The sequence below is a fragment of the Carlito syrichta genome, unplaced genomic scaffold, assembly GCF_000164805.1.
Source record: "Carlito syrichta isolate Samal-C Ts95f unplaced genomic scaffold, Tarsius_syrichta-2.0.1 Scaffold307205, whole genome shotgun sequence".
NCBI lineage: Eukaryota > Metazoa > Chordata > Mammalia > Primates > Tarsiidae > Carlito > Carlito syrichta.
In genome coordinates, this window is record NW_007251301.1 from 147065 (window position 1) to 163462 (window position 16398).

General features: G+C 34.2%; 1 protein-coding gene across 1 annotated transcript; it reads right to left on the reverse strand.

Moving 5' to 3' along the window:
- Positions 1-4185: 4185 nt before the first annotated feature.
- LOC103266493 (olfactory receptor 13C8) lies at positions 4186-5151 on the reverse strand. The gene has a single exon (XM_008064129.1). It carries the CDS (start codon positions 5149-5151, stop codon positions 4186-4188), a length of 966 nt encoding a protein of 321 aa, XP_008062320.1.
- Between the last annotated feature and the right edge of the window lie 11247 nt (positions 5152-16398).

A 16398-nucleotide genomic window follows, 5' to 3' on the forward strand; every position in this document is an offset into this window, starting at 1 on the left:
GCATAATCTTTTGAACATGCTTCTGTAGTGAAGCGTGAAGAGTGCTCCAGCATGAAGGCTGAGGAGAATTCTAGTCAGGCACTTGAAGAAAGTCAGAAGAATTAAATATATTGGTAAAGGACTGGAGTTTCCTCTTTAAGTCTGTTCAACTTTCATGATAATTTTGACCCATTCTTATGAAATCTTCTGCCGGTAGGCAAAAAACCAAACAAAACCGATTATAGACATTTTTAGGAAACAGTGGTAATGTAACTGGTCACAAAAATAATGGTGTGTGGAAGCTATGGGCAAGGGCAATGGACAAATGTCATATCAAGATGTAGGCTTGGTTAGAGAATCCCTTTCTTATGTAAGACTAGTTTAAGCAGTTGCTATTATGACATAGATATACTTTTATATTTGGTGTTTCATTTAGCATTGTATCATGCTGTGTCAGATGCTCCAATAGCAGAAAACAATGTAATAGGTAAAGAACAATATAAGAGGTACTCTAAACCTTCGTTTACTTAAGTGAGTTTATAGATCACCTGTTTAGGACATGTTGAAAATTGTGAAACCACTTTTCTTCACACATTAATTTGTCTTTCATTCCAAGAATCCATGAGATAATATGAAGAGTGTAGTAAGTCAGTTTTGTCAATTTTCTTTGGAGAAAGATGACTATGATATACATTTTACCATCACCATAATCTCTTTTACTTTCCCCTCCACCCTGCAACCACCTATAAGGGGGGGGGGGTGTTTCAAGAGAGCTATTCATAAAGCACCATAAAATTAAAAAGATTGACATGTTTTACTGGGGAATATTGGCTATGGCTGAAGCTGCCTGTGCTTGACAGCAAAGCAAAGAGAAATAACTCTAGGGAAAGAAACTATATTTTCAGAGTTTAGTGGGACAAAAAATGTCTGCACATATCCCAACAGTCAGATATTGACATTACTTTAAAAAGCTGAGTAAAAAAATAAAATAAAATTTAAAAAAAGATCTGAGTAGAGTAATTCTTTAAAGAAATTCCATAAAAAAAAGAGTGAAGAAACCCCTTCCTTGTTATTCCAAAATAAACCCACAAGAACATGCAGGAGTTGCAAGAAAATTTCAGGCAGCCAACCAGATGAAATAATAAAGCATTTAATTTATTTGTTGATTTTTTAAACTATATTTTTTAGTTTTTTCCCTGTGTGTTTATATTTGAATTACAGTTGGAATTACTTCCTTTTAGCCTAACGAACTTCCTTTAGTATTTTCCTAAGGTAAATCTCCTTGCAAAAAATAATTTTTTGCAATAAATGAATTTGTTTTGTTTGTCAGGTAATGCCTTTATTTCACCTTTTTTTTTGAAATATAGTTTTGCTGGACATAAGCTTATTGATTGACAGATTTTCTTATTTTTCTTCCTCTAGGACTTTGAATATGTTATCCCACTGCCTTCTGGCCTCAATTGTTTTTGGTAAGTCAGTTGTTTACTTTATAGTAGTTCCTTTATACATGATGAGCCAGTTTTCTCTTGAAGCTTATGAGGTGTCTTGTTTTTATCTTATAACATTTTGAGTACAATGTATCTAAGTATGTATACTTTTGAGCTTATCTTAAAGCTTGTTGGGCCTGTTGGATGCATAGACTAATGCTTCATCAAATTTGGGAAGGTTTCAGCCATTATTTATATAATTATTTATTTTTCTGTCCTTCCCTTCTGTTACTCCCATTATGTGTGTGTTGGTACACTTAAAGGGTCTTACATTTCTCTGAGAATCTGATTTTTATATAAAGATTATATGATTATTATGATTATGATTATGCCATTTTAGAGTATACTAAACAGACTTTCACAGTCTACATTTTAAAAACAAGAAAGTAACTCTAGAAGAAGTGGAAATGTCTTGCCCAGTTATTTTGGTGTGTATAGAAATGGTAGTTTGACTCTATCTATCCTTTATGTTCTATGTGATTTGCCACGTAACTCAAGCAGAGAATTTCATATTTAATTGTTTTTAAAGATACCTCAATAGAGACTAAAAACTTGACAAGTCTTTAAATTTATCAGAAGTAAAAACCCAATGACAGACTCAAACCTCTGAAGGTGTGTGCTGGTAGTTTTCTCGTTCTGAAGAAAAGTAGAAGAAATGAAAACCAATGTCGAAAGCAGTGAATTGTCATGGTGAAGAACAATAGCTGGGATGATGCTGACAGGAACAGGAAGTAAATAAGGAGGGACCAGTCCCTTATTTTCTCTTTTTTTTTGAGTTGGAGTGTCACTCTGTCGCCCAGACTAGAGTGCAGGGGCCGCTCCCGGCCACCGCAGCCCTGACCTGCTGGGCTCCGGCGATCCTTCCACCTCAGCCTTCCAAGTAGCTGGAATTACAGGCGTGCGCTACCACGCCCGGCTGATTTTTTGATTTATTGTAGAGATGAGGTCTCGCTGCCCAGGCGGGTCTCGAACCTGCGGGCTCAGGCAATCCACTCACCTCAGCCTCCCAAAGGCGCAGGATTACAGGCTGAGCCACCGAGCCTGGTTCCCTTATTTTCATACAACCTTTCATTCTCCCTGTAGCAACTCTTTAGGCAGAATGTAACAGAAGCTATCTACAAAAGGAGATATGTCATTTTCATTGTTCCAATCCTAACCAACAAAGCAGAACATTGAAAAGTAGATTTGCAACTGAGAAATAATAGTTTAATAACATCAGTTATCTTCTAAAAAATAAGGATGAAAATGCCAACTCAAAACTTTAAGATGTATTAAAGTATACCTAGCACTAAAAATAATACAATAACCAATGTTTATTGAGTGTTTAGGATGTTCCAGATATTATTAAATCCTATGTCTGAAATTTCTTATTTAATATTATAATATAAAATTATAATAATTATCTTTTAACACAAAAAGAGGGTTTTATGGGCTCTTACAACTTAGAAGTAGATACAGTCTTCTAGTTTAGATTTTTGTTTTATGTTTTAACTACCACAGACTCCTCAAAGAGCTAGATAAAGGGACTGCTTTTCTCTGTTGGCCACATCTGACTCAATTCCCTCAATGGAAGTGGGGCTTCCAGTTTTCTCATGGGTGCTGCCTCACACGGCCACACTTTTCAGTAAATAGATAATCAATATCGATCCATCTCTGCCTCATCCTCCAGGGCCCCAAACCCTGTATCTCTTCGGTCCATTGACCAGCTTGACAATCTCTTTTGCCCCTTCTAATCCTCATTTTGCAATTTTTGTCAATCACTAATTCTGTCTAGTTCTTCTACTGCTTAGGGGCCATGTGATACAATGCAGAGTAGAAAAGAAGTCCTCATTCCAACCTGGTTTCTCCTTAAAGTCCAAGAGGAACACTCTGCTACCAGGTCACCTATATTTTATGAAGTTAAAATTAGGATGCATTACCAGGCAACTCTTTCATCTATCTTAATCTCATTTTGTGTCAAATATCAGAAAAGTTTTGGTAGCAGGTAAACAAAATCTGTTTTTCTGTGCTATAATACACATCACACAGAAAATAAAAGGTAATGCCTTAGCTATTAGGAATCGTTTATATGACAAAATGCTGACATAGGTTACTTAGAAGTATTTTATGTAATCATTTCCTTTTTGACTAATTGTTAGATATAACAGAGATGACATACATTTCTGGTTTTATACATTAAATGGCTCAGCTATTTATTAAAAAATATTTACCGAGCATTAATTATGCACCTGGCTCTGTTATAGGTTTATTGAATGCTGTGGGGATACTAAACAGACAAAATCCTATCCACAGGGAGCTTGTATGTGTAGTGGACACCAACAGTAAACAAATGAACACATTAAAAATGAATATACAATATATCATGTGCTGATTAATAATTATTTTGCATACTAATTAATAACACACTTACTATAGGTTAAAAAATGCTTTCTAGAATATTTTTTGCCTTTATCATTTTCTAAAGATTTAAGAGAAATTATTTTTTTCTGAGACTGAGATATGCAACATTTTTTATTCCCGTGAAATGGTTTTAAAACCAGAACTACATTTCATTTCTACAGTCAGAACAAAAACTAATAGTAACAACAGCAACCAAAGTATTTTTATCATATAATTTTGAATGTAACATCATGAATTTGTTTTCATGTGGTAAGTTTCTCTTCTGGCTTTTGTGTTTGCAGTAGCTTTGAATATTGAGATACATAGTATAAATCAGTGTTCATATTCCATCAGAAAAGTTTTTCCTGCACAACTTGTTCTTTACAGCAGCCTTTACATCCTTGTTCCTCAGACTATAGATGAGAGGATTGAGCATGGGGATCATCACTCCATAGAAGAGGGAGATGAGGGCCTCAGTGATGTCTTGATTATCTGTAGCAACAGAGGTTGTAGACTTGGGCTTTGCATACATGAAGAAGATGGTTCCATAAAATATAATCACCACTGTCAGGTGAGCTGAGCAAGTGGAAAAGGCCTTATGTTTTCCTTCAGTGGAAGGGATCCTCAGAATGGTGGCAACAATGAAAATGTAAGAGATGGAAATTACTAGCAATGGAATAACCAGAACAATCAGATTTGACCCTGCCATGCTGATCACATTGATTGAAATATCAACACAGGCCAGTTTCAAGATAGCCAGAATTTCACAGACAAAATGGTTAATAACATTATTAGCACAGAATGATAACTGCATTGCAAGAGATGTCTGCACCACTGAGTCAACGAGCCCAGTAACCCAGGAACCAGCTGCCATGGGCACAAAGGCATATTTGCTCATGATGACAGGGTATCTCAGCGGGTAGCAAATGGCCACATAGCGGTCAACTGCCATCATGCCAAGAAGCACACACTCTGTGGCCCCCATGGCAAAGGAGAGAAACATTTGCATCATACACCCAGAGAAGGAAAGCTTTTTCCTTACTGTCAGAAAGCTGTTGAGAATTAGTGGCACAGAGGAGCTTGTATAGCAAATGTCCAGGAAGGAAAGATTACAGAGGAAGAAATACATGGGGGTGTGCAGGTGAGAATCATAGATGATAATTGAAATAAGGACTCCATTTCCAAGCAGGATCATCAGGTACATCCACAAAATTAGAACAAAGAAAACTGTCCGGAGCTTTGGGTGGGCAGAAAACCCTACCAGAACAAATTCTGTCAACATGGAAAAATTGGTTCTGACTTCCATATCACATATACTCCTTCTCCAGCAGAACTCTATGGGTGATAGAACAGAAATCTGTTAGTACAGTGTCTGTGAGAGTTACTCCTTTTACAAATTATAGTCAGTGTTACTGCAGTTCTTTATTTGGATACAGTAATATAGCTTCAAGAAAAATTTCCTACTGTAGACCCAGGTCATTAGAGTAGGAATCCTAACCTGACTTTCTCACATTCGAGAGAGAGCACATTTGATGATAGGACCTTTGGGTTCAAAATCATTTTATTGCCATTTCTGCAAGTTCTACCTCATAACCCACTGGCTGAAAATCAGTGTCCTACAACTCGAATTGAGCAGACAAATGTGCTCTGTTAGGCAGTGATTGCCTGCACTGTTTAAATTTGAATTATAAATCAGCATTTTAACCAGGAGATACAGTATAAAATTTGTGCTTTCAGTATGTCTTCAAATAACTTAGAATGTTCAGAAACATTAGACCTGTTTTCATCTTGGAGCTCAGTTATAGCTGACCCATTGGATTCATAGCATGTGTCTCTATTCACTCTCTTATCTCTTGTCACTTTAGGTGATTATAAGTTGCCAATTAACATGTTATTCTCAGTTGGTCTCAATTGTTTGTATTACTTGAAAGGATCTTATAAGTATTGGAAATCTTGACCCATGGCTATAGGGAAGATTTATCCCTAAAGCACAGTAGGCCTAACATATCGTGAGAAGTCTGGAAAAATGTTTTGATTTCTTTTAAAGTATAAAGAAAAAAATGCACTTTTAAGTTTTAAAACATAGTATATTTGTGTTTATACTATGTCAGAAATAAATATAACTTTAATTTTGTTATAGAAGAAAGAGCCCATGAAGGCAAAAAAAAAAAAAAAAAAAATTACCTAGGGACCATCATAGTCATAATGTGGCCTTTTGTGGTTGAATATGTTTTTAAAACTAAATCTGGTCCATTGGTGGTATGGTATAGGTATAGTAGTGGTTATATATCTGTATATATAAATAGTACCTATAGTAGTGACTATATATCTGTGTATATAAATAATACCTAATTTGTTTATTTTCACCTGATGCAAAAACTATTATTTAAGGATTAACTGTAATAATATAGTATTTTTATTCAAAACATATGCATTTATCCAAGCTAGAGATATTCAACTGCTAATTACTGGCAAATAAAATTTATACAGAAGTGTAATACATAGTACAAACATAAAGGAGAGTTTCTCTATTTGAAGTTACATTGGTATGCAGGAGAGAAGAAAGCACTATCCTTTAGTTCATCATTCACTCTTCTTTCCTCAATTAAATGTAAGAGGATTCCAAGGAACATAGTTTGAAAACCATCAATGTAATACTTAAGACATAATATCAATAACCTATACTTTTAATCAAGTTATCAACAATAACAAAAATAATAAAATAATAATTTGTGTATTGATTACTCTGCCAAATATATTTCTAAATGGTCTTATTCATGACAATCCAAAGAAGTGGGGACTATTATTATATGAGATATGAATTATCTTTCCTTAAATATTAGTTAAACACCATCAGTTAATCATGGTATGAATAGATTGAAGAAAAAAGTAATTATTTCAAAAGATACAGAAAACATGTTTGGTAAAGTTCAATTCATAATTTTTATATAAGCTATCTGAAGTCACAAGCAGAAAGTAATTCCTAAACTTGAAAGAAAACCACACACCAAAACATATATCACATTACTATTTATTAATACCTGATAGAAACAGCTTATATTTTCTTATTAATTGGAATAAGATAAGGATGTCTAGTCATACAGTTACTTTTTAATGCAAACTTGGTGGTCCTGGTTAAAATCATAAGACAAAAAAATGACTGAAGTAGAGATAAAAAGAGCCAAAAATTAAGACCTGATGAGAAAAATTAGTAAGATTTTGGATGTAAGATTAGTGGAAAAATTAATAGTTCTTTTTATAAATAATTAAAAAACATAATAAAAATATAATACAGTAACAAAAATAGAAAGCATCTAGCTTTTATATTAATAAGACAAGCTCAAGACCTTTACAGAAGTTCTTTAAAAATTATACTAATGAAAGCTTAATAGATTATGAGTAATTTAAAAGGTATAATATGTTAATTTATAACATGGATTACGATAAAAATATAATAAGGCTGTCTTTTACCCTGAAATTAATCTATACATTCAATTGAATCCATTAAAAAGTTATCTGGATTTTTGAGGAATGTGAGTCCTCATTCTAATGTGTATATGACAGAGTAAAAATATACAGCCTGCACAATTTTATAAAAGAAGAATATGAAGGAGCATGCATATTTAAAATACACTACAACACCGCAGTAATAAATTCAAAAAAATAATATGATAATATTATAATGGTGCAGGGACACTTAAATAATCCAGTGGAAAAAGGGCCTTGGTTATAGACACATGTATATATGGGAACTCAGTATAATATTATACTGTCACCCCAAAGCAATGGTGAAGTGACAATTCAACTAATTGTATTAGAAAAATGTCTTTGCATTTGGAAAAAAAATGTAAATTTAGATTCTTGGATTATCATACTTAAGGATAAATTGAATGCAAAAAATTAAATTATTAAATTAATAAAGGATAATATAGAATATCTTTGTAAACTAATAGTAAAGAAAAAAACTTTAAAAATAGAACCCAAATGGCATAAACTATGAAGTAAAGCCTAGTGGTTTTAATTACATCAAAATAAAGGATTTCTTTTTAGTGAAGAACATCAAGGATAAACTTAACAGAATATAGGAAATGGTTATAATACCTAAAACTGGTGGGTTAATATCTAGTATATACAACAATTAAAAAAGCTCTTGCTAATCAAAACAACTTTAAATTAATAGAAAATCATTTAAAGTATATGAATTAGTAATTCACGGAAGCAATTTTCTAAATGACAATTCTATGAGGAGATGCTCCAACTTAAAAACCTGAAAACTATTATTAAATGTTTAAAATCAACATTTTGCTATAGCAGGAAATCTGAAAAAAGAATGCTCATTAGTATTCAAAAGAGCTCATTTAAACAGCAATGAGATATTATTAATTTTTATTGGAAAAGCAGATGATACCAAATATTGACAAGCATGAGGGATGGGCACATGGAATTCTAGTATACTGGAAAGCTGTCTATATTAAAACTGGGTAGAATCTAGAGATTCTAATCCAGGGAATGTATATTGGAAGTTTTTCCCAGGAACACCAGGTGACAAGAACGAAGATGCCCATCATTGCATTGTTTGTGACAAAGGAGGTTGGAGGCAATTTGGTTGTCTATCATTAGAGTAATGGTTCTATAGCATGTGAGCATGTGTGATACAATAGTTTGCAAAAGTTAGAAGCGAATACGCTAGATGTCCATAGAGCAATAGAGTCCTGAAAAAGAGTGGAAAAAGCTAAGTAATATTGTGATTTATAGCACAACAAAATTTATATAAATGAAAAATGCATATTTTATCAGGATTTTTAGAGACAAATTAAACTCAGAATTGTGGGTTGGGGGAGAATGTTAGCAGATTATAGGAGAAAATAGGATGGTTTGTAAGGACTGAGGAAAAGAATGTACAGAAAAATAGAACATAAAATATAGATTAAAATGATTAAAGCTTAAGTTTTTTTTTAAACAGACAAATAAAAACTCAAACAAAAGTTGAAGAGAACATTATAGGGTATACATCAATGAAACAGCTCTGATAAATATAGTTTTGATAGAAGGGACTATTATAAATGTAAAAATGTAAAATTGACTTCTGACATCATAACAACACATAAAGGATCGGAGGGGAAAAAATGAGGCACTTACAAAAGACAAAAAATTTGTTAAAGCTTAGTTAGCCCAGACATTTTAAAAAATAAAGTTTCTTGTTTGTTTGTTTTTATTTTTTTGAGTTGGAGTCTCACTCTTGTCGCCCAGACTGGAGTGCAGTGGCACACTCATGGCCACCGCATCCTCAACCTGCTGGACTCAGGAGATCCTTCCGCCTCAGCCTTCCAAGGAAGCCAGAACTACAGCATGTGCTACAAGACCTGGCTAATTTTTTTGATTTATTATAAAGACAAGGTCTCACCAAGGTCCCGGGCTGGACTTGAACCTACGGGCTCAGGCAATCCACTCGCCTCGACCTCCCAAAGTGCTGGGATTACAGGCTGAGCTACTGAGCCTGGTCAAAATAAAGTTTTTAATTATTAAGAAAAAAATGTCAGAGTGGTTAGTCAGCAATGAAGAACAAAAGGAAGTTTTCAGGATCAGAGGGAGACAGTGTTTACCAAAGAGCTTTAAGTCTTCTGGTTCCTTGGAAAGTTTATCCTTAGTGTGGCAATATGAATCCAGCATTTCAATTTGGCTGCTTTCACTAAATATGTCATTCATGGAACTAAACTTCCTGATTTAAGTCTGTGTTCTCCTTCTGATGATAAGCCATGTCCAGGCAATTTGCATATAATAAATGAATATACTGGGCAGAAAAATCAAGTGGCTGCTCCCCATCAGTCTTTTTGTTTTTTATTGTAAAGCGTGACACTTTTTCTAGTTGTATTTGTGAGCCAGTGTGAATCTACCTCCGTGAATGAGATCAAGTCTCTTCCTGCTTTAACAAATGAATTTTGAGCCTTTGGGTAAGGGACAGAATGTGAACCTTGGTAAAAGCATCACAGCATTGCTCCACAGTGAGGTCCATTGGGAGGAAACTAGCCAGCTCTCTCTGGGGGAAGCCCATGAATCACTATACATGTTTCATTCAAACTCCCAGAGAAGGTAGTATCAGACTAAAGAAGGGCGATCATCTGAGAGAGTGTTGACACAAGATTTCATTGCATTAGTTGAATTTGATCTTATGAGCTGAGGTGCAATAGAATGAGATAATGGATTGAGGCCAAAATGCATTTGGAAGTCTAGACTGGGAGTATAGTAGTCAGGAAAGAAAGCAAGAAAGCAAGAAAGCAAGAAAGCAAGAAAGCAAGAAAGCAAGAAAGCAAGAAAGCAAGAAAGCAAGAAAGCAAGAAAGCAAGAAAGAAAGAAAGAAAGAAAGAAAGAAAGAAAGAAAGAAAGAAAGAGAGGAATGTCAGTTTGCCAATTTGTGAGGTATAGTAAATGCAATGTTAAGAAATTATAACTTATTCTCCAGGTAATTGGGAGTCACTGGAATGTTGACCAGGGAATATTAAGAATGAAAACAATGTATTCTTATAGAGGCATTTTTCAGGGTTATGTACTTTTCTCATCAATATTCAACTGTGCCCTGTGCTTTGTAGGTCTATAATTATTGTGGTTTTTTTGGGGGGGGGGCAATCATGTGCTCTTTCTTTGGCTTATAGAGGACCTGGCTCAGAATTTATCTTCTTTTGGAAATAGACTCATAGGTGTTCATTTTATGTCAAATTGATATTAAAAAGTTTTTATTTTCCTTGGCAAAAAAGACAATTCTCCTATTTCATCTGAATTCTCAGTTCAGTTCTGTAATAGTGGAAACTAAAGTGTGTCTAGTTTCAGTTTGAAGGAAAGGCAAAAGTTCTGTTGCATCTGTTACAGCTAGCTCTTAACTGATTGCTTTAGTTATTAAATTAACATACGCCATTATATTAACTGCCTCATTCTTCTTGAGTTTTCCAGTTTGTTTCACTTTTGTGTTTAGATGGTACATCACCAGAAACCCAGAGAAAAAGAAAACATCCAGTTAATACTGACCACAGTAATTCTTTTCCAGTGGGTTTCCAGAAAGTGTTAATAGAGAAGAGATAGTTTGTATTCATTTATATTTACAAAGAATTATATACAATTTGAATTACACTTATACTTAGATATAGGAATTATAATTTGGCATATAATCTGAATCTAACAATTATTTTGAATATAATCATACAGATCATATGTTATCTCAGCTATTTTGAAATATTTTCCAACATTGTGGTCATAGCAACTACTGAAAATGGTCACATTGTTATAGTATTGCAGTCCCACACATTTGGAACAGAGAATTAATTTTTTCAGCAGATTATAGTTCCAATATTTGTTCAAATTGCTTGGCTAGTGAAGAAGTGAGAGATAATATATCTGTCTTGCAATGATGATTCTAGGTTAAAATACCAGAAGGGGGGATCTAAAGTTCTCATTCTGGCCACTATGAGGAGGGGAGAAAAGGTAGACTCAATGTTTTTTGAAGATGGAAGTGATCTTGGAAAATAACACTGGAACTCGTTTTTTTAAAAGAGTACATAGATTTGAAACTCAAATTCTTAGAACCTCTATTTTTCTTGTTTATAAATGAAGCCAATCCTACCTAAGAGTTTTGTTGTAAATATTACCCAGAAAATGTTCTAAAATATAATGCAAATCTCTATGATACTAAATGACAAAAATGTGACAGATGAAAATATTAGATATATCTGGTTAAAGTATATAAAATTGATATCTTATCCATAATTTTAAAAACAATATTTACAAAATAAGAAGATAGAACATAATGTCACTTAAGTACCTCTGATCCTGAGGAATGGTTTCCTTTCCTTGATTTCAGACCAGTCTTCTTCTTCTTTTTATAACAACTGTTTTACTTTTCAGCCTCAAGAAATACTCTCCATTTTATGTAATAATATTTAGGATAAAGTGAGGAGGTATTAGTGAGAATTAGATAGCACTTGCCTTGCTGTAATTATTTTCTTCAAGTTTCCATGTACAGTTCATTTATTCTTCAGATAAAATGTATAGATGCCTTCTAAAATATTCTGACTCTCAGGCTCAGAGTTTCTAGTTCAATCTCGAAAGAAAAATAAAAGATGTAGGATGGCCCATAGTCACCTTTGTGGGGACCGAAGTGTTTCTCTACATTTTGAACACTGGTAACATTCTCTAAAGGAGTAGTCCTTAACATAGCAAGGAAATTTAAGTTCTTTTTGGGGAGAGTCAGGGAGGAGTCCAACGTTTACAACAAATTAAAGGTGGAAACATAAACATGGAAGATTAAAAACTGTTTAAAACTCCAGGGATAATGTCATCAGACCCAATTATATCATATAATTAATGTATCCTTGTTCTAGTGCAATTCAAATAAGAAATGCATTGCTGTCTAGGTTACTACAATTTTTGGAGATTTTGAGACTCAAAGAGAAAAAGAAGACTTTAAGACGTATTTTTTTAAAAAGTTGTTTGAAATTATCTGAAAACTTCTCATGATTATAAAGTGCTTTCAAATATCTAATGGGGTTCTTGAGTACTACCATGAGTTAGTATTTTTATCATACAGATGTAAAGCTGAGACAGGAGATCAATCTACTTTACTAAAGATTGTCCAGTTATTATATGAGAGTATAAAAGGTCTCAGATTCAATAATTCATCTGCAGCACTGCCCTAGCTCTCACTGATTAGAACTTGAAATGAGCTTTTAGAGTATTGCATTTACACTCTACAATGAGTACAGGGAAGTTAGGCTTAAAAAGGATGTAAACAATTTAAGCTGAAATTAAATATCAATAAAAAATTGAAACTGAGCTTCATTTTTCCCTTTAGTACAAAGTCAGAGTTGAAGCATCTGAAGCAGATTATAACTGAATACCAAAAATAATTCCTCTTTGATTTTATTACTTATAAATTAAAAATTTAATTGTATTTTTATTGATACATAATATTTGTACATATTTATAGGGTACATGTGATATTTTGTTGCATACATAGCATGTGTCAGGATCTAATCAGTATTTAGGTTATTAATTACCTTGAGCATTTATCATTTTTATGTACTGGGAACATTTCAAATCCTGTCTTCTAGCTACTTTGAAATATACACTATTGTTGTTAGCTATAGTCATCCTATTCTGCTTTATTATTATTTTTCTCTTTTCTTTCTTTGTATTTTATTTTAAAGATGTGGGATACAAGTCAGGATTAGGTACATAAGTGGTCCCACATACAGTTGATATTTGGGCCTCCCATTAGTCCTCAATTCTCCTGGTTTAGGACCAGGTACCCTTATCGATGTCACGAGTCCTACACTCTGCCCCCTCCTCTGGCAGTGTCCTGCTACTGTCAATCCCTTTCTTGCAGTTTTATGATAAATGTTCAGGATCCACTTTGAGTGAGAACATGTGGTATTCAGTTCTTTGTTTCTGTGATAGATTACTGAGTATGATAGACTCTAAATCCATCCAAGTTGTTGTGAAGTCCATAATTTTGTCCTTTATGCTGTATAATATTCCATCGTTTATATGTATCACTTTTTTTTATCCAGTCCACTCTCTATGGGCAGCATGGTTGGTTCCATGTTTTTGCTATTGTGACTAATGCTGCAATATACATGCGTGCACAGGTATCTTTTTTGTAGAATGATTTTGGTTCCTCCAGGTATGCTTTCAGAAGAGGGATTGCTGGGTCATATGTAAGGTCAATTTTTAGATCTTTTAGAAATCACCACACTGTTTTCCACAGAGTTTGTACTAATTTATACTCCCACTAACAGTGTTGAAGTATTCCCTTTTCCTTTCATCCTCTCCAGCATCTGTTGTTTTTTGAGTTATTAATGACGACAATCCCAAATGAAGTTAGGTGGTAAACCAGTGTGGTTTTGATTTACATTTCTTTGATGATTAGTGAGGCTTGCAGGGGGCCAGCCCCTGCAAGTTTTGGGGAGATTTAGGAGGTCCCTTGGAAGGTGTGGCAGCTTCGGCGATTATTCTGGAGAAATAAAGAAAAAAAAAAAAAAGAAAAGGGGGGAGAAAGAAAGAGACTGGACTCTGTCTAGCACAGAAGCCGATTCTGTAGTAGGGATAGATATTAAAAGAAAGAAAGATGGAGGGAGAGATATAAAGAGGAAGAATGAGAAAGAAAGAAAGTGGACAACTGTTCAGTGAAATGAGCAGAAGCCATTTATTGACAGTTACAGCAGGTATTTATCCCCAAATTTTACACAGACAGTCTCACAAGTCTTTCATGTGAACACAAAGCCAGGTGCAGGAGGGGGTCCCCCACCCACCAGATGTTTTCTCAGGTATGAGGAAGGACAAACCCCAAGATTATCTTATTGTTCCCTTTGTTAGTTAATGCTCTTCAAAAGCAGTGCAACAATCCCTACTAGCATCATGATGTTCTGATAATCAATAACTTCTAAAGCTCATGCGCACACAACACCCATGATGACTAAATTTTATTACCTTTCTATTCTATGCTAATACTACTTACACAATGCTATGGAAGCTCTTAATTATAGCTTAAACCAATTTCTAAAGAATGTGGCCCAGTCCAAAGATTACGCTGGGCTCTATAGGATGTGGCCCAGTTCAAGGTTCATGGTGGGCCGCTTTTTGGAACAGTAGACTACAATCTCTTAACAAAATGGCTATTTAAAGTCCTATATATCTATCCTAATTTCTATGAAAGTTTCTAATTCCTGATCCTAATATATAAAGCTGATCATCAGCAACAAGGCTTCTAAAAATAAAACCCAAATATAAACTGTAAATGTACTAAGGCCAAAACCACAATAGTAGAAAATGGAGACAATGAAATGTCTAAAGTTAACTGTATTCTTATTAAACTTTAAAATATCATGATTGATCATGCTTGAACTAACATGATTCCCTGACGTCAGTATGACCTATTCTATGATACTTTCTATGAATAAAATAAATTCAATTTCTATAATAGGTAGAAAAACCCTACACTAACTGTAGCTAAATCCAGCCTAAAAGAATGCAACCCAGTCCAAAGTAGGTACTGGGCCCTCAGGAATGTGGCCCAGCCCAAGGTTTGTGCTGGGCCATTTCTGATAACTCTTGATAATTAACTATACCATTGAAAAGCTGAAAACAGCTCTCCATAAGTATATACTAATTCTGCAAATATACTTTAAAATCTTATAAAGAGGTTTGTACCATGTAAAAGGCTCCCAAATGTGACCTGAGTTTGAATTATATCTAATACTTAAGCCGTAATCACAGTTTATGGGAAACAGGAACAATGAGTTTCTAGAGTGAGCCATGCCCGTCACTGTCACAGAGCCTTCAGCTCAGGTCAGCAGAGTTCCTTTAGGTTATTTGCGCTACATGGTAAAAGGAGGAGGAAAATGGGGTCAACGGCTCCCGAACACAACCTAGTGGTCTCAGGGTCCACGGCCCTCCCTGATCCCTAACACTCAGCGGACGTCCGTGGCCGGCTCCCAACAGAGGCTGAGCATTTTTTCATGTATCTGTTGTCTGTTTATATGTCTTCTTTTGAGAAGTGTCTATTCATGTCTTTTGCCTGCTTTTTAGTGAGGCTGTTTTTTTTTTTTGTTGTTGTTGTTGTTTTGTTTTTTTTTCCTTTTGACATGTTTGAGTTTCTTGTAGATCCTGGATGTTAGGTCTTTGTCAGATATATAGTTGGCAGATATTTTTTCCCATTCTGTGGGTTGTATCCTTGCTTTCTTGATGGTTCCTTTTGTTTACAGATCTACTCTGCTTTAAAACTTATCCCTTTATCTAGCTGCATGGTTGTAACCATTACCCAGTCTCTCTTAATTGCTGCCCCTTGTCCCCAAATACTCTTCCTAGCCTCTGGTAATTGTCATTCTACTATTTACATTGCCACTAACACTGTATAAGAGTCCCCTTTTCTCTGCACCTTGCCAGCATTTAAAAAAAATCTTTTTGATAATAGACACTCTAACTAGGGTAAGATGATACTTCATTGTTGTTTTGATTTTCACTTAGCTGATTAGTGATATTGAACATTTCAAATATACATATTGGCCATTTATATGTGTGATTTTGAGACATGTCTGTTTAGATTCTTTGGACACTCTTTAGTGTATTTATTTCTTTATTTTTTGTTAATGAATTGTTCTAATTCCTTGTATATTCTAGATATTAATCCCTTTTTAAATGAATAATTTGCAAATATTTTCTTCCATTCAACAGGTTATTTTTTCATTTTGTTGATTGTTTACTCTGCTGTGCAGAAACTTTTTAGTTTAACAGAGCTCCATTTTTAAATTTTTGTTTCTGTTGCCTATGATTTTGGGGTTGAACCATGCAGTGTTTGCTTAGTCCAATGTTGTGGATTGTTTTCTCTAAGTTTTCTTCTAGTAGTTTTGTAATTTCAGGTCTTATGTTTAAGTCTTTAATCCATTTTCAGTTGATTTTTGTATGTGGTAAAACGTAAGGATTTAGATTCATTCTTCTGCTATCTAATATCTAGTTTTCCTAGCATTGTTTATTAAAGGTTGCCTTTTCTTTAATGTATGTTCTTGAT